We start from the raw sequence: 25,305 nt of genomic DNA on the forward strand, positions 1-25,305 counted from the left end.
ATTATAAAGCATTGAACAGTCTAAGAGCCCGCGCTTTCGTTCTCTGCAAAAGCTAACTGAAGAAATTAGGACCCATACTTGGTACTGTGTAATCAGGTCAGATTAAGAATTTGGTCTTTTGCAGCCTTCACTTAGCTAAACCTAGGACTGACTTGTGTTACAGCAATACTTCATTTTCCCCAGAAGCTATGAAGAAGGGAAGCCCTGCAGCTACCAGTTCTTTTCTAGATTTCAAAATGGATTCAAGTAAAGAACAGGAATACAAGAAAAAGCCTAACTCAACAGGAGGAGGAAGACACCAGAAAATGAGCCCCAAACCTATTCACTAGTTCCCTGCTCTAAAGTTAAATACTTGCGCTGTTTTATTGGACTTTCTGAATTCACACACAAAAACTAACGAGAAAACCTGTGGCACTCTCTTCAGGTTCAACTTCCCAAATAATAAACTAAAGCAACACATTTTAATCAAAGAGTCATGGAATGGGTTGGGTTGGAAGGGACCTTAAAGATCTGCTAGTCCCAAATCCCCTGCTATTGGCAGGGACACCTTTCACCAGACCAGGTTGCCCAAAGCCCCGTCCAGCCTGGCCCTGAAAACTGCCAGGGATTTTGGGCATCCACAGCTTCTCTGGGCAGCCTCACCATCTGCATGGTGAAGAATTTCTTCTTTAGATCTAATCTAAATCTGCCCTCTTTTAGTTTAAAGCCATTACCCCCTGTCCTATCACTACACACCTTGTAAAAAGTCCCTTTCCAGCTTCCTTAGGGGCCCACTTTGACTGCTGGAAGCCTGCTGGAAGCTCTCCTCAAAGACCTAACATTACCACAAGAAATGTTAAGTGCCCATAGGAAATTGCAAAGAAGAAGAAACAGGGTCCAGCCACAACAGGATGTGCTTCTGTTTACTAATTACTCAGCATTTTCACAATTTCTCCATTCTAGCCTTAGAAAGAGTAGGTTTTCTTACTTTTTACAATAAAGAAAGAAAACCACCACTAAAGGAAATAAATGCATGAGAACCCTGTAAGACCAGGCTTCAGTCCATCATTTACAATCATTTACTATTCTATGTCACAGAGGTATCTATGGGAAAAAGACATATCTGGCCTGAGGCACAACATCACATCTTCTAACATCAATGTAAGGAAAAAAATCCTTTTGTATCAAACAGTTCTGCGATCAATATGACCACATGTGATGACCAGTAAAGGACAAGACCTTATCAGCCTGATTTTTAGTTACATTCAAGGACTTTTTTTTCCTTGCCTTTTTGCTTTTCCTTCATGTGCTCTGTTAGGAAAGCAACAGCTGAATAATTCATGTGACCATTTGGAAAGGTAAGAAAGGCATCAGAATCACTACTCTCAAGTTATCTAATGTAGCAAGTTTTGAAAATGTGGTCTTTTGTCAAACAGGACATACTTTGCTCATTAGAGTCTAAATCATTCACTCAATATAAGTGACCCACATCCCCCGAACAACTACAGTGTGGATGAAAATATACTGAAGAGAAAATGAGCAGCCCTTTCTGCATTTGCTTCTTCATTGTTTGATTCTCTCATAAAAATCCAACTCTTCAGTACTCAGATACCAAACAGCTGAAACATAAAGGGACTTGACAAATGTATAGGACTGTGTACTAAACATACAGATAGTAAAATCAAAACTTGAGCTTAAGTACCTGTATTCTGTTGAGCTCTACAACTGGCCCGTGCTGACGATCTCTCACCATAGTTGCTTGCACAACTTTTCTGAAAGCTGCCTCCTAAAAAAGAAAAATACAAAAAAATTCAGATAGTGGCAAAATCACAAGCAAATAAGAAAGCTGCACATATTTCACAGATAAAATACATACTTAGTTCAAATAAGGAAAAGAAAGACTCTTCAGCAGAATAGAGAAACTGATCCTGCAATACTATCCTTCAGCAATCTCCTTCTGAGTATATCACTAAACACTACAAAAGGCAGAACACTTCTGAGTCTTTCTTTAGAAGAAACAGAAATAAGCATAAAATACTTTTGAAATACTAAAAATAAACAAAACCAACAGAAGATAAAGCTGTGAGGCGTTAGTTAAGGATCATGTTATTTGTGCTAACACAACCCAACTCTGAAACAGATGGGATACTAAAAAAGTAAAGAAAGCCTCTCCTGCGTCACCCAAAATCAGGGCTTGAAAAGTTGTACTGCACCCAGATTCAGTTATCACTAAGCGACCAATATGCCACTGAGCATAGGTATAAATGAATTTATACCAGAATATTATATATATATGGAGAATAATTACTGTCAGCGAAAAACAATCAAAAAAAGACAAAGATGAGACTATCTTACTATGGAAGGCCATGAATAAACAAATAAAAATAAATTAAAAAATAAGACTTTTCATGCAAATTCAAGTGTCTGAGGTTCTTTCACTAAATGTTTGGATCAAATGTTACACGGTCAGTTTCAAGCAAGCTTTAAAAAGATTTTTAAGTCTTTGGAATCCCTGAAGGTAAGCCTGACTTAAATGCCCAGATATGAATATGGCATCGCAACTTCTGGTGTCTCTGCTGAATGCTTTTGACATAAAATGTCTGATATCACATTTTGTCTTATATCTGAATCCTTTTTGTAACTGTTATGCAGACTCTTAATTATGCAAAATGTGCCTCCTGCACACCCATTCCTATACTTAACATAATATACCTAAAGACTGCCTATTAATAGCGCTGACATATAAAAGTGTAATGAACAGAATAGCTAGGATTTCTCTTTCCTTTTTTTCCAGTGTAGGTTTTGATGAAACGTGTGCAGTCTTCTCTTGGTCTGTGAAGCATGCATTCTGCTGGATTGCTCTACTAAACTATTTTACTGGAGTCTAGAGAAAGAGACCTTGAGACAACGCATGCTAAGGAGCTGTGTCTCATTTAAGGACAGAAAGCAGCACTGCAGAGGGAAACTTAACTGCTTCTCTTTTCAAATGTATCTCCCAGCAGACTTTGTTTATATAAGGTTATCATTTTTTGTTGGACAAGTTACTACGACAGTGAGAAAATTCAGATCCAAAACTGATGATCATACTGAAGGCAAGTCAGGTTTTTAAAGGCTTCCCACATCTGAAGTTTTGAATAAGTGTTGTAGCCTTCAAGCATTATAATTATCTGGATTTTCTTATGACTGAATTTACTTAAAACTATAAAAATCCACTTCCTTTACTGATTTGAAATTGGACTCCTCTGTGTTCTGTCTTCACTTTTAGCTCAGTCTAAAACAAGTCTGTACCTGCACAGAGCTTTAAATCACCTCATCACAACAACTAAAATAGGAAAAGCAGACAATGACCATTTCATATGTATCTTTTTTTTTTCCAGGATACCATCTACTGAATACTCTAGAATTCAGCTATACTACAAACTGAAGATTTACAGTACACAGTTATTTTAAGATGAACACACAACAAATCTATGATGAAGAACTGAGGAAAACAATAAAAATAACATGTTCACAAAGAAAGAAGTTTGCATAATCAGAATGCAAATATTTGATATACAACTTACAAAACAAATTGAGATATATGGCTCTATTTTCTTCAGAAACAGTTTAAACAGTACATTTCACTTACAGCTACAAATCATTCCCTTAAAAACATTCTGATAAATACCTTTCCCTGCGATATCAGAATTCCCCGTAATGTGCCAAATCCAACTGAGGGTCCTTGGCCAGTTTCATCAAGTCTTCCTTCAAGATCAAACATTGGAATGCAAGGACAGAAGAGTTCAGAAATGTGATGCAGCAGCAGAAGCCTGTTTCTCAATGAAATGATGGGAATTTCCTGTAGATGATTGTACTCCATAGGAACCTATAATAAAGCAATGATATCCAAATGCAATTTAGAATTATTATATATTTTATTTTATTAAATAGAATAACCATTTATGAGATTTGTAGGCAAATTTGTATTAGAAATTCAGATATTTACTTATTCACACTGTCAAAACTTAATTCATGGAGTTAAGCTGTTTATAAAAAATACTAATAGTATCCATCTCAACCGAAACAAGTATTAGAAACACGACAATGAGACTACTCTTGCTAGTCCTTATTTTACAAATCTCTTTATTCATAACCAGACATATTTTACATCCCATCATCACTACTCCCAGGCATTACGGCTAAAAAAAAAAATATTCAAAAACTAAACTTCTCAACATAAAGCAAGCAATGAAGAACTCCCTTGGAAGACATACAATTTTCATAGCTGGGATACAGAACTAAAATTCCTGCCAATTTGCAAACTGAGTTACTGTTCTGCATTGGATTAACACTGAATGAAGAGTGAGTCTCACCTCAGAAAACTGGAATCCTTCTTTGGAAATATGGAAGTAAAACAAGTAACTCAAAGCCAAATCAAAGCACACTGAGCTTATGCAGGGATTTAGAAAGGAAATAGGTCTACTGAAAGATCAGCAATACACATACTAAGTACATTTAAAATCTGAATGCAATAAGCCAGAAATATTACCTGTGTAGGGAGCTTGCCAGCATTAGCAGGTTTACTGGTTGACCAAGCTAAAGTATGTGCTGAGCCACATGCTACTCTGTTGATCTTTTTACCCTGAAGTGCTGCAACCAAGCGTGGTCTCTGGATGGCGTTAGTTGTTCCATCTCCAAGCTGCCCTTCGTCATTATCTCCCCATGTATACACTTCCCCTAAACCAAGAAAAACAATTAATTGTTCTGAAGCGAAGAGAGAAGCTTTTGCCTCCCCCACCAGCCTTTTTTTTTTTTTGTATCAGGTTTTATAAATCATTTAATCAAAGGAGGCCTTGGATCATAATCAAGATTTTTAGGACTGACAGCCATCCTGAAATCCACTATCTAATGCAGATAAATCTTGAACAACACAGTTAAGCCATGGTCTATGTTGAGCAGCTAGGATAAGATGCATTTATTTCCTCACAATTTGTATAGCTTTAATAGTTTTTTTCCAGCACAGGAAGAAATGAAATGGTGGATCAGAAGAATAACAGGTACACCAGAACCAGCCTATATTTGATAGTTTAACAGCAAAAAAAGCTGATATTGAAACAAAAAATAATTAGAAAAGGCTTGACATTTTGTATAAGAAAGATCCTGTAATGGGCTGTATTACGAGACAGGACATTAAAATGGCTGCTTATTGCTGCAAGATAATTGGAAAATACTTTTAAAATAGCAATCCCACTTCTGAGCATTCATTATCTGCAGCTATACCCAATTTCAATGGCACCTATAAAACACTCAGTTATTGTGCAGACTTGTTAATCAAATGTGGGAGTCTGCTACGAAGAATATTCAGCTTCCCAATCTGCTCAGTAAGAAGCAATATTGTTTATGCAGTGATTCATTTAGCAAGTTAAACACCTCAGCAGGATCAGAAGACCCTGTAAAAAAGAAAAAGCCAAATCCCTTCATTCTACTGCTTGACCAATCTGTAATTACTTTGGGAGCTCTATATTTTGCTTTGACCATCAGCATTTATGAAACTTAAGTCTCTATTTTTTTATTAATTAAAAACCTTCAGCTGGTTTCATGTGATCATTTTAAATCAATGACATGCTTGCTGCTCAAGAAATATGCAACATCTGCAAACACAAAATATGTCCACACATATAACAGGATCAGCATTTTTAGTAAGGACGATCTACCAACAGCTGACTATAAAACAAGGTTTCATTTTTCTTAATTCAGTACTGAGAACTAAGTAAATTATTTGATTTTTATACCATCTTCAGTGCAGCAAACACAGTGCAAAGATCCAGTAGCAATAGCAATGACTTTCTTTCCTTGCAGTCCCTGCACTTGTCGTGGTCTTCTAACGTGGTCATCAGATCCATGGCCTAGCCGATGATAATCTCCTTTGCCCCTGCACAGGAAGGTAAAACATTGCAAAACTGTGTTTTAATTGTGGAAAAAATGGAATGACAGACTACGTCTGACATGTGGCCTGTAGATGTAATTATAAACAGTTCAACACCAAAATATTCTCTACATATTCAACATTATACACCGCTAGCTCGTATGACATGGGTGTGATTCTGCTGAAATAGTGAAAGTTCTTAAGCCTCCAATGTGCTGTCCCTACTTATTCTGTGTCAGTCCTTTTACCACTTTTGCACAGAGCTGTTTGCTTTTTTCCTCTTAAAATTGTGAAGTATTACAAGCATTCATCTGCAAAAACAGTATGTTTACTGACCACAGACACTGAAACTTTGTACAGTTCAGGGATCTCCCTAATGCCATGCAAACAAGGGATGTTGGGAAGATATTTTTAGTCTTTTTAAACACTTCAGTCTAGTAGTTTAAAATACAAAATTTGGAATGGCATAGGAAGATTAAAACAATGAACTTACATCAAATTCTCGGACTACAGCCACCACAAGCTACACACAATTTTGCTAACATATGAAAATCCTATTTATGCTATCATCTGCCACCCTGTATGACACTTCAGGCTTATATTTTTATTGACCTCCTTGGAACTTGTGCATCTTATAGTGGTCAATGCCTGGAATGACAATTCTGTGCCTAGGTTTCCAAGACAAAATACTTCAACTCTTCATTCAAACAGCACTACAAGATGTTCCTCAAAGTAGTAGATTTTATTACTAATCAAGACACAGGAATTCAAATAAGTTTTTGATGGCGAGGCAATTTAAAACTGTGAAGGCAGTATACTGCTAGTACCTGTTGTAGACAAGGTTACATCTAACACTGTCAAAATAACTAATACGAAATACTTGCCACGTATATACTGCTCCAGATTTTGTAAGAGCCACAGAAAATTGTGATCCACATTCAACTTTAACCACTCCAAGGCCTGTGAGGGAATCAATCTAGGAAAATAATATCAAATGAAATTGAAGTTAATTAAGGATGTTCTAGTTTCATAGACTGCAGTGTCTGAAGTAAAATATAATGTGCAAATGTTTGCCTATATGTGTATTTATAAATTAAAATGTGTATGTAGATCATTTAGCAGAATGCTACTCCTTTCATCTTTCTACAATTTACTACTTAAAACGTTAAAAAGAAGCTCAGATTCGGCAAACTGTTGAAGATCACCTCTAATACGTCAATAGCTACTCAGGAGTTGTTCCTTAATAGAAATGGTAAGGCTCTGTCTTCAAATACTCAACATCAATCATCCCTAGCTTGTATGACATGGATATAATTATCCCAACACAGCAAAAATGCTTAAACCTCCAGTACAATCTTCCTATTTATTCTGTGTAGGTCATTATGCCACTTCACCATCAATCCTATGAGACTGATGATGGATGAAATGCAAACAAACTATTTTCATATTGTGTTACATCATGTGATTAAAAAAACTGATATTTGGGATAGGCTTCGTCCACTTGGAAACAGAACTGGGACACTTGTATCCAGGTAATAAAGTGTGATTCTGGACTAAAAATCTAAAATCCACTGTGCACACCTACACACAGTGACACAGTTCCCAAATACAAACAATGCTCATCTTCATAACAAGTACTGTAATTCAAATTAGATGGCTACATGGATTTCATTTGTAACATATGAAGAATTTCCAAGTCAACCATGGGATTTCATTTGTAACGTATAAAGAAATTCCAGGTCAACCATGCATTCACACGAAAGGTTTAATATAAAGTAAGATTATTTTTCAATCAATCAATACCCTGTTCCGGAATTCAGGTATGACTTCAGCAGTATTATGGAAATGTATTAATGTATGGAAATATGAAGATTTCTTGGCAAAATCTAACATTTTGACAGGATCCAAAATTAAAATGATAAATACTGCTGGAACTAGCAATGTTCTCCGAAAAAAAAACCTTCAAGTGCAACTTTAAGTATCAGCACAAGATTTGAAGACCTACTGTAGCCTAAAAAGTTATTTCTCAACAACAATCAGAAGGATCCTGATGTCCTAGGACAGGTAGAAGTTTGCAAATATTGACAAATGCGTCTTCAGCATTCTCCATCAACCTCATGTTTTCTAAAACAATGAAAAAACTACATTCAAATACCTTCATTGGTACTTTACAGCCGTCACTGCCTCCTCTCCCAAGTTTTCCATAATCTCCATCACCCCAGGACCAGACTGTATCATCATCAGTCAGGCACAATGTCTGTGCATCTCCGCTGCCACAGGCTATGTCAATCACACGGTAGCCCTGGAGAGCTTCCACCTGTAAATAAATCAACCATTTTTGTTCACAACAAAAGACTCAGTCATTCAGTTTCAGAAAAGATGACAAACCCAACTTGGCAAGATGCTTCAGTGGAACCACAACTCCGAAAGACCACAGGAACAAGCAAATAAAAACAAGTCAAAGGGCTTTGTTCTTTTCAAATCAGAAAAATGAAAACTAACTATGTATTTTAAATACTGGATTGTTCTTTTCAATTGGTGAACTAGTTAAAATTTTTTGACCTAAAAAGTCAAGGAAAACAATTCATACAAAACACCTAAGGTTATCAAAGGCTCTATTCTGTTAAAATAACCTCAGGTTGTCTGGGTGAGTACTGTATACCGTAAGGAAAAAAAAAAAACAAGTCTTATTTTCAAATGCTCTTCTACTAGTTTACAATCTTCCAGTACTTGCATCATGATCTGATTTTAATCAACATATTTTGAAATGCTGCCATCTAGTGATGAAGTATAGGATTTGGATTTATAAAGTAAAAGGATGGTGACTCACATGTATTGCACCCTCCGCATCCTCACGCCTACTTGAAATAGGTTGCAGGTTGCACAATCCATCATTCAAAGCACCATGGAACTTCACATACTTCAACTCATCTACAGATTATCTATGTTCATACTAACCAAGAACGTGGAATGGGGAAAGATGTATAGGAGAGATGGGTGGGCCTTGTTTTTTGGAAGGTAGGGGAACCAGAACAATTGGAGACAGGTGATAGAGTGCCAGAATTGACTAAGAATGTACGATACCTTCATCCCACAAATTCAAGCACTGACAAAAGTTAATGTTTGCACAGAGCTACAAATAAAAGTAACAAGCTAGCATTCAGTTTGAATCAACTAACGTAATCTTTGCTGTATTTTCAGCAAGAGAAAACAGCTAGCAAAACGAGCTCTCATTTGAAAGGCCAGGCAGTTTTCTTAAGAGCACTATTCTAACTTTAGGCTCTTACAGTCTAGTTGACAGGAATACAACAGTCTGAATTACAACTCGTCAGCTAATCAGTACACTGATTCTTGCCATATTCAGTACTGTCCAGGCTCTCAGATTTAGCACTTAAGAATCAAATAGGAACAGCTATCTTAATCAATAATTGCTTAAATCAAATTCCTTTAGCAAATAGCAATTAAATGCCTTGTAATTACTTAGGTGGAGCTCTTACTTACTATATACTTCAGCAACATCTCAGTGTTCAATGACGGGAATTAAGAGTATAATTACAGTAGTTTGCAAGTGACTATCACAGTCATCACTCATATTTCCAGAACGTGAACAATAAGGGGACGCAGGAGACAAGGAGCATCTTTGGTACTTTTCCGTGCAAACTACTCTTGTGAATGGGTGGAATTTACTTCCTGGCAGGTGGAGTGTTTGACTTGGGGTTTTCTGTTAATCTTCTCCAAGACAAATTCCTAAAAAAATGCTTGGTGACCTCCAGCAGAGTTTTACAGCTCCACTTTTTGCTTCATTCCTCCAATCTATTCCTGTTTTCTAAAGCGACTGTTCATTTCTTACAAATATATGCCACCATTTTGCTGCTGCATTCTTAACATGCAGAAATCCAAAAAGCTGCGAATCAGAAGGGAAGAACAGGACAATAGCTACATAAAACTCCAAAGGTTTCTTACCAGTTTAGGTTTTAGCTGGTCTTCACTATCTCCATGCCCCAGGCGTCCATATCTTCCCTTACCCCACGTGAAAAGGTCTCCTGCAGCTGTAATGCAGGCACTGTGGGCTCCCCCAGCCGCAACATCAACCACTTCTATGCCTCTCAGAGATTCAATTACACGGGGACGATCACAAGGGCTGAAAAGAAAATAGTTGCCTTGACAAAACTTTTAGAGCAGACCATTCACATTCACTAATCTATGGAGAGAGGTTTTTAAAATGACTACAAGGACATGTAAAATAACTGAGTATTTGCTTTTGCTCCAGCTTAATATCCTAAAGATATATGTTTAATTAGTCATCTAGGAATGTTTTAGAGGTCTATAAAAGCTTGAAGTATTTTACCGTACTTTATACTACAGCATTACGGGTAAGCTGAAACTACAAAACCACTTCCATTAAAATCTAGTGAAAGCTAAGCATTTACCCTGGAAAAATCAGTCCAATTTAAGATACATTATGAACATTTCTAGTATAAAATGCACTCTTGCACCCCATGGACATTTTCTTTTTGGATCCAAACACTGTTATCTTTAATACAACAGAACTTTTGCTTTAATACAGGCAGCAATGCATATTGAGATCAGAAGCAGAATGGCAGTACTGCTCCCTCAAGTGCAAGACAGATCCCAAAGGAAAGCCACCGGACTTCAGCATCCATAGACGCGTTGGAACACAAAGTCTGATTACAGAAATCAGAGTAACTGTTTATCTGAAAAATATTTTGTGGTTCTCCAACTTAAAAATGTATATTTCCACACCACTACTTGACAGTAATTTCTCCATGTAGGCAGTGCTCATATAACATTTCAAATAGATAGCAACTATAATAAGTATCCATTAACAGGTTTTCAAAACAGTATTTCAAAGTGTTATTTACCTTCTATTTCCATGACCAAGTTTACCGTCTTCTGCTTCACCCCAAGAATAAACTTCTCCCTCAGAAGACAATGCCAAACAGTGCTTTCCTCCTGAGTTCACTGCAACTTTCTTTATAAACACATGTTGAATGGATTCCAGTAAAGTTGGAGTAGAAACTGATTCTGTTCCTCCAATTCCAAGTCTACCACCTGCTCCATACCCAGTGGCATAAAGCTTTAAAATGAAGAATAACATTATGTTTTTTCTCTTGAATAACATTCACTAGACCTATAGAGAAGAATTCTTAATTGATGTATACTAGAATACAGTTAAAGGAAAGGTTGAAAAAACAGTGTCTTGCATACCTCTATACCATCTTCTGGAAAATAAGAAGGATTTTGAAATATTGCACACACAAACGAGTGAAAATACAGCTACATATAAGTCAGTAAGATATTTCATTTTCAACCTTAAGGCTGACTTTGTAAAAGTATCAAGAAACCACAGCTCTGTGTGATAATGTTACAGAATCGTTTATCACCTGTAGGTTTCTTTCAAGAAGCACTATTCCAGTTTTCTTTCTTCTGTGGAATATACACACCTAAACACAGTTACTTCTTCCTCTCCCATCCCATAAATACATTTTTAAGTACTGCTTTTCACTCTCCTTTCATCTATCTGAAAGTAATTTCTCTCAACAGAATGATGCCAAGTAACATCATTAAACTGCCCCTTACCCTTCTGTGGCTCGTTAACAAGGATGATACTGACTGCTGAGGACAAAATCATGAGAGTATCTCACTACATGAATGTAACTTACAAAATGTTCTAGCTAACATTCTCAATTACATTCTTTACACAAAGCTGCCATCTGTATAAAAATAAGTACTTTTTTTCAATTTGTGAACTTATTTTTCCTGTACCTTGCACTAAACCTCTGCACAGTGCTCCTTTTCTCTCAAGATTTCAGCATCTGCTAATTAGAACCTGCAATATCTAACTTAGAGGCATTTAGCCAACTGTGAACAACCTGAGATTCCAATTACACCTCTCCCCTGTTTGAGAGACATCATTGTCATAACATTTTACTGTCTGTCCTCTTATATGAGACTGTGAGCACGTTACGGGTATTCAGCTTTGCTTTCCAAAATCTGATCTCAGTTTTGAACTGACAACTAAAATACATATCTAGTTCCATGCATTTAATGGTACAGTACACTGAATTTTTAGACTGCACTGGCAGAGTTGTATAGTTCTGTTTCTTTAAAAAATAAAATAAACCGATAGCAATAGTGGTAGTAATAATAATAATAATAATAATAATAATAATAATAATCCATGCTATGCACATGATTTTTCATTAAGCTGAATCTATTTTGACTGAAAATGAAATATTTCAAGGCAGTCTAACAAACAATTATGTGTTGTATCCTTACTTTCCCGTCAGCAGTCACTGCAAACAGAGTCTGTTCACCTCCAATTAACTGCACTGGTCTAAGTGTAGCAAGAGCTTCACATGGAGTTGGGACTTTGACTTTTGCCCCTTCAATCCCACCAAGTTGTCCTCTGTGGTTATGACCCCAACCATAAATCGTGCCACTGCCTCCAGCTGAAAGTGTCCAATCATCAGGCCGTCTGCAGAAAATGCAAACCAAAATTTTAAAAGAGCTTTTAAGAAATCACAAAAAATGTGTTTTATCACTGTAGAAGAATGAAGCATCACAAGACCAAACCAATAACAGTTGAAAGAAATAACCTATTCATCCACTGGACAAGCTGCTCATCCTGTTCTCTCTTAAAGACGTCATGGCACTCATGAAGAACATCCATATTTTCATTATCTGCCATTAATTCTCGGATTTTCTTTGCCACCTGTAAAATATTTTGAATTAAACAACATTATTCAAGCTATCAGTTACTTGTACCACAGTTGGCATAAAATACTTCAAACTCAGTATATATCTTTTTAAATGAAACACTTTTGTATGTTCCATGAACCATTTAAAATATTCGTGCAGTACCTCATCAAGGAAAAGGCGAGGTAATGGTGTCCTTTTATCAAGAGCCACAGCAACTCTGGATGCCATACAGTATCTCCTGAACCAGGCCCATTTGTGGGTCTCTGCACAGCAAGGAAGAGTGTCCAACTCCAGATCACAAGCAAGAGCCACAAGCACCTGCAGATAATCAAAAAACATTTTAGAGACGTATCAAAAATGTATAATAAAATGTAATATGCTTTTCATGTAGTTGAACAGCTCATAGATCAGTAAGGCATAACATAGTCTCAAAGACATATAAAGTGCAAGGGATATTAAAAGCCATCTTCATTACTGCCATTGATGGGGCAGCAGCTAAGGTACCCACAGTATTTCACATGGATATGTATCTAATTTCCTTTTTTGATCCAGAAATTTTCACTACCCACGTGTGATAAACCCTCCTAGATTAATTAACTTTGCTATACCAAATGCCACGTGCAGAACTTTTAACCTTCCATTTCTAAAGTAAGTCTCCTTCATACGATTAAATCAATTTTCAATTTGATTCAATTTCAAATCAACATTGCTGACGGAAGATTGTGAACAAAGGATTACTTCTTTCCTATATGAATTTTTACATATTTTAAGAATTTATTTTCTTTAATATAGAAAAGTCCTCTTAGTTTAACTATTACTACATATGAGGCTTTTTCAGCCTTTTATTCTTGTTACTCTTCTCTAGACTTCCTCAGTTTGTTTGTTTTGACTTTGAAGTACAGGGTCCAAAATGGAACAGTCTTCCTTTCAAGACATTCTTATCTGTTCCAACTAGATGTAAACAAAAGCTTCAAAGTATTTAAGTAAATAAAAATACACAACACTGCTATTAGGAGAACTCAGAAATCACTTATCAAAAAGTGTAGTCTACTGTACTCCCAAGATATTTTTCTGACCTACCCATCTTTGCCTAGCTAGGTACTCCTTTTGGAAGTAATATTCTGATTTTGTCAGAAAATGTTTCTAATATAGGACTAAGTGACCATACCACATCTCACAAAAAAAAAAAAAAAAAAAAAAAGTCAGAACTATAATAATCAATTATTTACTGATTGTACTTCATTACCTTAAAGAAAGGGCTGTGGAGCAATTGTTTGCCACCTCTCACAATGGGGTCTTCATAGTCAAACTGTCGCTGCAAAGCTTCTGGAAGACCTTTAACCAAAGCAGCTAAAGCACTCCCTGTGAAACTCTAGAGAAACCACAGAACTAGAAAGTTAGTCTTACTGTATGTATTTTAAAAGTACATTACTTAGATGACCATGACAAAACCTAATTAACTTCCCAAACTGCAGTTAGCTATGTGAAGTATCATTTACATCTATTTCCTAATAGAAAAGTATTTCTATCACTTTTTGGCAATTCCAAAACAACATCCACACATTATTGGAATTTTTCTCTAAAATGGAATACCTTCACAGACTTGCAGACCTGTGCAAGAAAACTATTCATTTGTACACTTCTTTTTTTACCATTAATAACAAAAATGTTGTACTCCAGGGCCAGCATTTTAATGCTTCACATACATCTTAGTATGAAAAATGTGAAGAGGGGAGCACAACTGCCTTCTTACCAAAGCTCGTGTTTCTCCATCGTTATCCCCTAGAATCCGGTTGATGTTAATAGACTGTCCAAACTCTGTTGTGAGCAGTTTTCGTAGCCTCTGCAAGGCCCACATTCTGTGGCCAGCAGCTAAGGAAACATAAGCACACAAAGAAGGTTATTACTTAAAACAATCACTTTAGCTTCAACCAAATAGGCTTTAGTTTAAGACAACACCTACCTAAGGCACTCAGTTGAGCACAAGCTGCAAGAGAAGCTGCCAAGCGAGGAACTATACTCCTGTTAGAAGCAAAATTTAGGCGAAAATCCAACAAACACGTAACCAAATCCATCGAGGGACATGAAAGAATGCAACGATCTGAGAGAAGGTCTTTAGGGCCTGCAAGAAACAAAAAGCAAAAACAATAAAACAAAAGGTAGGGAAGATTTATCCTCAGACTAGAATAAGAACAGAACATAGGCAGGATTTAGCTGACCAAACACAGCAGTCTACAGTACAAGTCTGCAGCTGCACTGGTCCATTCGACCTCCCTTTGAAGGGACTGGAAGAAAGGCGCACTTTCATAACATAATTCACCTAATTCCAAAATAGATTCATTATTAAAAAAAAAAAAAAAATCATATTACATGTGCCGCAAAGTATCCTCTTTTCACTGATGAAGAGGAAAAACTGAGTGATCACAAAATATTTTAATCTCTTCCCTACATACAAGTGCATCTCTCAAGACTTTATTGAAAATGTTTTCTTAGTATGAATGAAAATGTTTTCTTAGTATTTATGAAAATGTACTATTGAACTTGGGCATGTAAATATATTGCAATAAACGCAACTGTAATAAACAGACATGTAAATCTACTCTCTCATCCTTCTGTAAACACCATATATGATACCTTACCTGCAGCTGGCATAATAGGGTAAACAGTGAATCGCCATCCCCATCCATTCACAGAGCCATCACTGATGAACTTCCACTTTAGTTCATCACCTGGAATTCGCAATTCACTTGACCAATCTGACCACTCACGACCTGTTACAGTAGGTAATATGAACATATTCATTATACTGTTTGAGCCCACGCCAGTCCATCATCACTAGAAACTTCCCTCCATGGTTGTATATTATAAACATCACATAAACGTATTCACGAAAAAGAAAAAAAAGCTATGTGAAGTACATGAACATTAACTATAAGGATGTTACACTAACACAACTTAAGTCTTAAACAGTTCGATTCGCACTGCTAACAGATACCCTCAGCACTTTTAATACCACATTCAAAAGACAACTGTGAGGTCTTACTGAAATCCGTTGTCCTACTTTCAAATTATCTTTTAATGTAACAAAAAATAAAACAACATATACATTAAATTAAGCTTTACAGCTTTTTCCAACCAGAAATCCAATTGGAAATACCTCAATAATGAGACACATGTGCATCTGAAACAGTCTGAAGAAAATTAGTCAACAGTAAAAGCCCAGAAATGTTAAGCACAGGCAGTAACTACCAGGACCCTTGCACACGATGCAATCTATGAGTAGTTCAGTGTAAAATGTGATGAGATTAAAAACATTCTTCTAAAAATCTACTGCAAATTAATAGTGCTTAAAACTTAAATCAGAGATAAGAGGATAAAATATGGGAAGATTGTTTGGAGGGTCACATACATAGGCCAGAGTAGAGAACAGAAAGAGAGAGCCTAGATAATATTTGGGGCATTCGACAGCAGAAGAGCATTTGTCTTGACTGTATTAAAGCTCAAATTTCTCTAAGTATAACTCAAAAAAAGAAAAAAAAAAAAAAAGGTACTGAAAAAAGTACCCTTTTCCAATTGTGTTCCAGTCTGCTAAAATATACTTTGGTTATACAGAAATTCACACATTGGCAGGAGTGCTAAACACTGATTCATTACACTAACTTCTCTTAGGAAGAGCACAACAACATGCTCTTCTGAAAGATTCTTTATATTCAAAGATGCAAGATCACTCTTACATGTCTGTGTCTAGATTCTACATCTTTTTTAGGTTAAAACAGAATATCAATTTACATAGATTTTCCTCTTTTTTTCTTGGCGTATCCCTCACAGTAAGTCAGTCACAGACAAGCGGTACGTTTCATTCAGCACTTAACAGTAAATCACATGAGACATTTTCGAAAAGCACTAGTTCTCATAACCTGATCGGACGGAAACAATTCTGTTGACACCATCCATTATGGTGAGTGGATCGTGCCGCCGCTCTGTAGAACACTGGCGATCAAATTCTACCCTCAGTCCCTCAGCACCTAAACAGCAACAAAGAGTTTACACACTTCTACTGCGCAGTCAAAGTCATGAACAAATGCAGTACTTTAGAAATCCACATGAAATCAAACACAGTTGTCTGGAAGCCATAGCACTCATTAATAAAAATAACTTCCTTGGGTTTAATGACATTATTTGTCTGTAACTTCCTCTCTTTGAAAGGCTTACATCACAGCAAGCTCATGTGACTAAAGGCTAGCAGACAGAAGACTATATTCAGAACATTCCCAACTAAAGCTGCAACAGAAAAATTGTCTATCTACAGTGAAGGCAAATAGCTCTTTGTTGCCTGTACCTTTTGTTAAGTACTAGGTAACTTAGTGAAGGAAGCACAAAATGAAAAGACAGCATTAAAACAAATTATTTCCTCAATGCTAAAGACAGGTGTTCAATTACTGACCCTGAAAAAGACTCCGTCCTTCTCAGCTTCACAACTGAACAGAAAACAGCAAGGATATACAGCTGCAGTCACAGCCAGCAAACCCAAAAATGCACATTTCACAGGATCAAGATGCTCATGCAGTAAGTGTTTTAACAAGTAACTTCTTATAGCAACAGGACATGTAACGTTGCTTTAGAAGTTCAATAAACAGTTTTGTAAGCTAAGGAAAAATTTTGTGCATGCAGGCTTGAAATATTAACTGAATTTTAGTACCATAAGAATTCCATACCTGGTATTTTAACTGTGCCACTAGAAGACGTGTCATCAGTATATGGATGGCTGCTTTCTACCACAACCGGTTGCGAAGAGAGGCGACCACTTTGTGAATCAGTTGCCACATCTTCTAGTTCAGTAACACAAAGCTCCAACAACATATCAGCAACCTAAGAAAAGAAAAACATACACTTTACGAAAAGTAAGTTTGGTCAGTCCAAGAAATCCAAGCTAACTACCATTCTTCCCAAATTTAAAATAAATAAATAAATAGATCACTTGTTTTCGGAATTCCAATTCATAAACAATCATATTCATTCAAAAGTACTCTTTTTGGTGGTGTTAAAGCTAGAAAAACTCCTAAAAGTCAAACAAGTTTGCAGTAAGTAAATAACAACACAAAAAAATTGTTTTCCCCTTACAGAGCAAAAAAACTCAAAACATACAAAAACACTGTAAAATCTAAACTGTGAAGCACAAGCCGAGAGCTTAATGAAAGGTGTGAGCCTCGCACTGTATTCAGCATTGGTGCAGCCTCACTTCTAGCACCATGTGCAGTTCTGGGCCCCACAATTTAAGAAGGGTGTGAAGGTCCCTGAATGCCTCCAGAGGCAACAAAGCTGGTGACAGGGTCTGGAAGGCAAGTCCTGGGAGGAGCAGCTGAGGACTTTGGGCTTGTGTAGTTTGGAGAGCAGGAGGTTGAGGGGCGACCTCATGACTCTGCAGCTTCTGAGGAGGGGAAGGGGACAGGGAGGTGCTGAGCTCTGCTCCCTGGGATCCAGTGATGGGACACGTGGGAATATCTCAAAGCTGCGCCAGGGGAGGTTCAGACTGGGCATTGGGAAGAATTTATTTACTGAGACAGTGGTCAAACACTGGAACAGGTTTCCTAGAGAGGTCAATGCCCCAAACCTCTCAGTGTTTAAGGGGCATTTACACAAGGCCCTTAATAACACGCTGTAACTTTTGGTCAGCCCTGAAGTGGTCAGGCAGTTGGACTAGATGATCATTGCAGGTCCCTTCTTGCTGATATGGTCTATTCTATTCTAAATGTTTAACCAATATGTAATACTACAAAGCATTTTTAGAGAGAAAATTCCAATAGTACTCATTTTTAAAGAGAAGTTTCAAATAAAAATTCTGACTCTGGAGGTAAAACAAGTAAACAGAAAAACCACCGCCAATGACAAAAAACACCCAAACAAATCACAACACCCACAAAGTTGTTCAGCTACTCACTATTAATGCTAGAAGCAAAAAAAACAGACGTAAAGTTTAAGTGTATATATAGTGTGCATCTAATTGGTGTGGGAGGGGTGTATACCCAGAATATGGGCATACACAACCAATTAATGTAAGGAGTTTGAAAACTGGGCGGGGGGGAGGGTGAGTAACAATTTGAGAAATGCCACTGAAATGCCTCTACACGAATAGCATCAATTAGGCTTTCCCACAATCCAAGTTTACCTGGACACAGATACCATAAGATTTCATTGTTTGAAACTGAAGCAGTTGTTGTCATTTATACCATTAATAAATAAAATTTCTCTCAATTCAATGCGTACTCCTTAGCAAAGTCATTATGCATCTTTCTGGTCACTGAAGCCAAGTTTTATAAAAGAACACAAAAATCAGCTTTGTATAATCACTTCCAGTGTTTCAAATCAGTCTTTAAGTGCTGCAAAGCCATAAATTAATTACATCATGTGATCATATTAAAAGAAATGCATTGTTACTAATTGGAAAAAAAAAATCAAAGGGTAAAACTACAAGAAACATTAAGCAACTTTCAATTAATTACTATAGGCAGATATTATATAAATCATTTATGACTGGTAATATTCTTTCATATAGCTGTTGGTACCAAATATTAAAGCATTTTGACCTGTTTGTCAGTTGTCCCAAAAAACCCTACACCCATGGATACTTCGTAAATAGTTACAAAGTTCAGTGCATCAAAACTAAGAAAAATTACTATATTGTTAACAATGTATTAACAGCATTTTTAGCTAACAATACTGACTGCATTAATTGGAGAAATGAACTTGGATGCAAAACACAACAAGCATGGAAGTTTTTAAACTAACATTCCACTGATCCAGGAAATACGGCTTTGTTTAATTCAGCTTCATTCCAATAAACAAAGCCACTTGTCCAATATATAGATACAGTTCATTAAGCTTCTATTTTAATGTCTAATTGCATCATGACAAATCAAGGAAATTGTCTATTATTGACACTTCTAGCACATGCGTGTATTCATGTGATAGAACCATAGCATCACTTCAGCTGGAAGAGACCGTCAGGATCATCGAGTCCAACCATAACCTAACTCTGGCATCAAACCATGTCCCTAAGAACCTTGTCTAAACACATTTTAAACACCTCCAGGGATGGTGACTCCACCACTTCCCTGGGCAGCCTGTTCCAGTGCCTGACAACCCCTTCTGTGAAGAATTTCTTCCTAATACCCAACATAAACCTCCCCTGGCACAACTTGAGGCCATTTCCTCTCATCCTATCACTCGCTACTTGGGAGAAGAGACCAACCCCCTCTATGCTACAACCTCCTTTCAGGTGGCTGCAGACAGTGATAAGGTCTCCCCTCAGCCTCCTTTTCTCCAGGCTGAACAGCTCCAGCTCCCTCAGCCGCTCCTCAGAAGACTTGTGCTCCAGACCCCTCACCAGCTTTGTCACCCTCCTCTGTGCTCCCTCTAGTGCTTCAATGTCAGTCTTAGGATGAGGGGCATCATGAAAGCTCACAAGCATTTAAGTTCAACTCGAATTTTCGTTTTTATTAAGTTTCTCAGTATGTTGAACTGCACTTCAAAAACAAGAAAATAGCCTACTAAGCTACAACTAAGAAGGACATAGTTAAAATGCAAGAGTAACAAAAGCTGACCTGTGGGTAAGCTGTGCCCATACCAGACAGAACAGCCGAAAGAACGTCTCTTCCCTTTTCGCCTGCTCGGTTGGACACAGCGAGCTTTAGCAGGTCAACCATGACTCGTGTGTCATCTGGTACCAACAGACTCGTAAACTCATCCAAGTACTGCGGTTCTGGCCCAGATACTTTACTCTGACTTTCCACATCCTACAAAACAAATTGAAGAAATATTTAGGAAGTGAAGATGAAAGGAGTATCTCACTGGATCTGAACAAGTTAACTTGTCTGAAGAAGTTCAGAGGTAGTTTAAAAAACAGTTCATAAATCCAGAATTATATGGCCCCAAAATTAACCTACTGTTAAACACATTTCTCAAGTGAAAAAGTTCTTCTAAAACTTTAACTTCAGACAAAAAAAAAAAAAATCCATTTGTCTTCAGACAGATTTTCAAAATGCAATCATATACGGAATAACTTTAAAAGCATTTAAAAAAAAAAAAAGGCAAAACTGCAAAACTGCTTGATATAAACATGGCAAGGACTTCATTTTTAAGGAAGGTATTAACAACATTACTTCTTTGGTTTTTGTCATGGTTTCTGCGATGATACTGGCAGCTCCAGGATCATCTGTGACTGGAATGAAAGGACGGGAAGAGGCAGCAGCAGCTGATGGAGTTACAGCAGACGGCGTCACAGCATCTTCAGAAGAAACAACCTAACCAAAACAAATAATAATTAACAAAAGCTGCAGCAAGATACTGTAAAACCTTTAGGAATCTAATTGTTTATTAGAAGGACTTATGTTCAAAGACAGAAGCAATGTAGAAACAGCCGTAAATTCAAAGCAAATAGATTCACTCCTTGTACTTTTAGCTTCTATTTTTTGTTCCTTGGCAAACCAGCCAACAACCCCCTCAATGCCAGCTGCTACAAAAACATACAATAAAACATCAGTGCCTGCAGAAAAGCCTACAATGTACAAGACAAGACCTGACAACACGTGTCAAATTAATAGTCTGTTAAAGGAAAAGATCTCTTCAGTAGCAAGCCTTTTCTTTTTTCTGCTTCTGTTTGCAGTAGAGAATCAACATAGCAGAACTCCTTTCAGGTCCTTCAGTGTACATTAGTTGATATAAGTTCACAATTACATATCATTAAATAACTGTCAAATTTTCCCTTAGACGTTGCCTTTTTTTATTTAAAGATCACTCCTGTAAAATTAATTTCATATCTGGTCACATGGTTAATACGTTCTTGTTAATTCTAAAATACTATTAGAAATCACCACAGTTGCATTTAAATGACACAGTGCATTTTGAAAGTTCAAAACTGATTTCACACTAAAACTTCACTTTTTCCAAATCTGAAACATGTAGAGTACCCACTCCTGACATCAGAGCATCAAAGAACTGTTTAATCTCTGCTATTATCAGACTAAGCAGGACAATATTTTTCAGCTTTACTCTTAAATACCGATGGAAAGATTCACTCGACCCTTTACCTCCCCTCTCCTGTCCTGCCATGGGTTTGGGCTCAGCCTCTCTTCTACATCTCCAAGCACACATTCATCTCCACTGGCAGGGCTTCCTGCAGAAGTAGCATCTGATGGGGGGGCTGGTGATGAAGAGGGACACTCTACCGGTGCAATCATACTTGCAGGCATCAATGCTCCAACAACTGCATCCCTGAAATAATTGAGGAGAGATTAACATAAAGCTAATTATACTCCCTAGTTGCACTTAGAAAAAATATGTTAGCTTGTCTTAATAAAATAAGGAAAGGTTTCCAAGCTCTGAAATGAGAGAGTAGTTTTATCTCCATGCTCCTTTGGGCCTGATGCTTAAATATGGTGGTTTAAGGCCACTATTTTACATGAGTTCCTCTTCATAAATTTTAGCACAAATACTCTGTTCTCTACCAACAAGGAGGGCACTATAAAGTTCTGTTGTTCTTTCCACCCTGGCCCCCACTGCTTCCTCCACGTCATGTATCGTGATTTACTTAAACTCCTTTTACATGATTTACTTGAGCATTCTTAAATAAACATTTTTTTCCCCCCAGGTACTGGGAACTCCTTTAAAGAAAGCATTAAGAGCATAAAGCTAAAATAAATATAAAAAAAATTAAATTGAGCTTAGGCCTATCCTGAAGAGCCCATATTTGTGAAACAATGTATAACTGAATCAGAAGACCCTACTAGACAGTAAGTTATGTCATGTTTCGCTCTGCAAAAGACAGGAAAGTTTGCGTGCCTACCTGGCATACATGATTTGTAATGCCATCAGTATATGAGATAATGCCTGCTGTTTAGCAACGTTCCCATCAAGTGACAGGAGAATCTTTGCAAGGGAAGGGCGATTCGGCTTGGAACTGTTTGCCCCACTAATTTTGTTACTGGCAGCAGAAGAATCTGCATCTGAAGGAACACCTGGAATGAGGGGGAAAAACGACAAGAGCTTTTTATAAAGGTGTAATACATAACTGGAACTGATTTATCTAATTTTTTGTTTAGTTAGAAAGATGACTGTAAAACTAACTCTACAGTAGATTCTTAAACTGCAGTGTCTACAGTTACAACATAAAATCAATACTGAGGCTTTGCAGCAAAGGCTTTCATAAAATAGTGTTCCTCCTTGTTACTTACTCAGGAAGATTAAGGTAATATAGATATTAATATTTTTGTGATCAGCATCTAAAACAAGTTTTACTTACACAGAAGTTTCTCAAATAACAAGAATATTAGGTAGTCTTAAAAATACCAATCAAATAATATATATATAGCTCTTACTCTCTTTAAATTACATTGCCTCATTCACGAAGGCTTAATTAGCAAAATATTCAGTGCTTTTATATTCAACACAAAAAAACCTGCTGTTTTGCCTCCCTAATTCTTAAGCCACTTACCTTAGAAGCAAAAGGTTAACAGTAGCACCAAGAATTATAGCAAGCAGTATCATGGAAGATCACCAATACTACAGTAGCATCCATCTACAATTACCTCCATAAAGCTCTATCCCATATTAAATACGAAATCTTTGGGGCATTTCATAAAGCATGTTGCATTTTAATTTCTTGAAGCACAACAAAAGTTCAAACTAATTATACTTCCAATTAAAGTCACTTATAACTTCTGCTTTCCAGTAGAGATTTTGTTGGGATATTTGTAGAGGTGTGTATGTTTCCTGCTGGGTTTTTTGTGGTGTTTTTTTAAAAGAGAGTTTCCTTTTTGTGCTCTTCTGTCACCTATTAAACTATATACACAATGAACTCTCTAATGGGATTAAATACAAAACAAAACAAAAAAAAACAAATAACAATGTAAGCCAATAAATACCAACCAAGATAAGATGCACCTAAAGGGTCCCTCGCTGTCTGGAAAAGAACTGGTTCATGAACAGCTGGTGTAGCTACATCCACTGTTGTCCATGCTACACTGTGGGACGACCCACAAGCAACCCGGGTGATTTTCTGGCCTTCCAAGCCCTGGACGAGCGTTGGCTTTCTATTGACTGTAGTAGTCCCATTGCCTTGTTGCCCATGGTCATTGTCACCCCAAGCGTAAACCTGCCAGTAAACATTTCCACACATTACTTTGCTTCACTAGTTGCTTCATTTAATTGTTTTCTTAAAAACTTGAAAAAAGGAATCTTAGTCATTTGTATTATTAATCTAGGACACTTTAAAGAACCTAATGTTGGCACTTTTTTTCTCCCCCTGTTAAATAATGCAAGCATTATCATACTTTAAAATAAAAAAAACCAAAACATTCAAAGCAGCACTTTATCTGAGGATTCATACATTACTGCAAATACGGAAATCATACATTGACTCATAAATTATTACAGTGAACAGTAAGTCAGTAAGTTAGAAGAATTAGGTGCAAAGTATTTACATTGGGGAACTGAATCAATACTAGGTAATGATAATGCTGGATCACAGGAGAAAAATCTGTCCAGAATACTATGACTGCTGTTACATTTCAAGAGTGAGAAGCAGGAAACTGATAACGAGATAATAAACAAACTAGGAAAATATTACAAAAGCTACTATGGTAACATTTAAACTCCAATAATAATATGAAAGCTAATATATTTAAAATTACAATCATGCTTATATTTATTGAGGACTTTAAAAAGTAAATAAATACAAATTGACATTTTTATTCCATTTTATCAGCACCGATGCTATTGCACTCTTCTTCCTCAGCAGTTTAGCTTATTCCTTTCTGGATCAAGGAAAAAAGCGGGTGATACACAACATACCTGTCCCGTGTCAGTAACCGCAAGACAGTGGAGTGCACCTACAGCCACGTGCACAATCTTTTTACCCCTCAGTCCTTCCACAACTTGTGGCTTTCGTACATGTACATCTGTGCCATGGCCCAGCCTGAAGTAGTCACCCTTACCCCTGCAACAGACAGTAAGCGTAAAATTCGAAACAATTCTATTGTTTACACATTCCTCTGTCAATGCAGCTTCCTAAACGAAAACACTTCGTTTATCACTGGAATTAAACAGAAGCAGCAACTAGTAAATTCTTCAAATCTGAATCACAAAGGCCTGAAAATGTAGATGACTGCAGTTCTGTGACTCTGTAAACTCTCACCTCAGTGAAGAACAGGTATCATTATGACTAATTTTTGTACATAGTGCAACTGGGATTACACTGAATATCCTCTGTTGCAGAAACACTGCAATTGTAAATACTTTAAAAATTGATGTGTTTTGATAGACTTGGACAGATTTATATGCCTTAGGATAAACCTAACAATAACAGACCCCTTGACAAGTTAACTCACATGAAAAAAGATATATGTGAACTAACATGTTTTCAGAAATGAATTTTTTCACACTATTGCAATCTTCAGTGTAGGTTTTCAAGTCTCTATAGCTTAAATTCTTCAAAAATTGTTATACACAAACTGCACTAAAAGTATATCACATACAAAAGTAATGTAAACATCTTAAAATGCCTCTAAGAATGTCAGTAAAGAAGAAAAAAAACAAACACAAAAAAACCCTGAGATTTCTTCCGCTGTGTTTTTAGCAACTATTCACTCAGTTCTGCTGCTCACCTCACCAACACCAATTTTTCTGAAGAAAGGTTATATTAT

The 25,305-nt window shown here is 36.8% G+C and overlaps 1 protein-coding gene across 5 annotated transcripts in view; it reads right to left on the minus strand.

The window, feature by feature from the left end:
- HERC2 (HECT and RLD domain containing E3 ubiquitin protein ligase 2) overlaps positions 1 to 25,305 on the minus strand; it is a 114,542-nt gene that overhangs the window by 10,238 nt on the left and 78,999 nt on the right. For all 5 annotated transcript variants that reach the window (XR_013923534.1, XM_080362559.1, XM_080362562.1 and 2 more), the window contains 23 exons: positions 24,455 to 24,599; positions 23,531 to 23,756; positions 22,449 to 22,620; positions 21,694 to 21,877; positions 20,767 to 20,907; positions 20,209 to 20,400; positions 17,323 to 17,476; positions 16,525 to 16,632; positions 15,247 to 15,378; positions 14,571 to 14,729; positions 14,361 to 14,479; positions 13,854 to 13,979; positions 12,770 to 12,925; positions 12,505 to 12,620; positions 12,185 to 12,383; positions 10,768 to 10,982; positions 9,848 to 10,025; positions 8,040 to 8,201; positions 6,769 to 6,860; positions 5,751 to 5,890; positions 4,508 to 4,695; positions 3,647 to 3,844; positions 1,682 to 1,765 (listed from right to left, as the gene is read on the minus strand). Coding sequence is in view for 4 of the 5 variants with exons in the window: in XM_080362559.1 (XP_080218685.1) it covers positions 1,682 to 1,765; positions 3,647 to 3,844; positions 4,508 to 4,695; positions 5,751 to 5,890; positions 6,769 to 6,860; positions 8,040 to 8,201; positions 9,848 to 10,025; positions 10,768 to 10,982; positions 12,185 to 12,383; positions 12,505 to 12,620; positions 12,770 to 12,925; positions 13,854 to 13,979; positions 14,361 to 14,479; positions 14,571 to 14,729; positions 15,247 to 15,378; positions 16,525 to 16,632; positions 17,323 to 17,476; positions 20,209 to 20,400; positions 20,767 to 20,907; positions 21,694 to 21,877; positions 22,449 to 22,620; positions 23,531 to 23,756; positions 24,455 to 24,599 (3,586 nt within the window). In the remaining variant the exon portion in view is untranslated. The remainder of the gene's footprint in view (positions 1 to 1,681; positions 1,766 to 3,646; positions 3,845 to 4,507; positions 4,696 to 5,750; positions 5,891 to 6,768; positions 6,861 to 8,039; positions 8,202 to 9,847; positions 10,026 to 10,767; positions 10,983 to 12,184; positions 12,384 to 12,504; positions 12,621 to 12,769; positions 12,926 to 13,853; positions 13,980 to 14,360; positions 14,480 to 14,570; positions 14,730 to 15,246; positions 15,379 to 16,524; positions 16,633 to 17,322; positions 17,477 to 20,208; positions 20,401 to 20,766; positions 20,908 to 21,693; positions 21,878 to 22,448; positions 22,621 to 23,530; positions 23,757 to 24,454; positions 24,600 to 25,305) is intronic.

This window comes from Nesoenas mayeri (assembly GCF_963082525.1).
Source record: "Nesoenas mayeri genome assembly, chromosome: 1".
In the NCBI taxonomy this organism is placed as follows: domain Eukaryota; kingdom Metazoa; phylum Chordata; class Aves; order Columbiformes; family Columbidae; genus Nesoenas; species Nesoenas mayeri.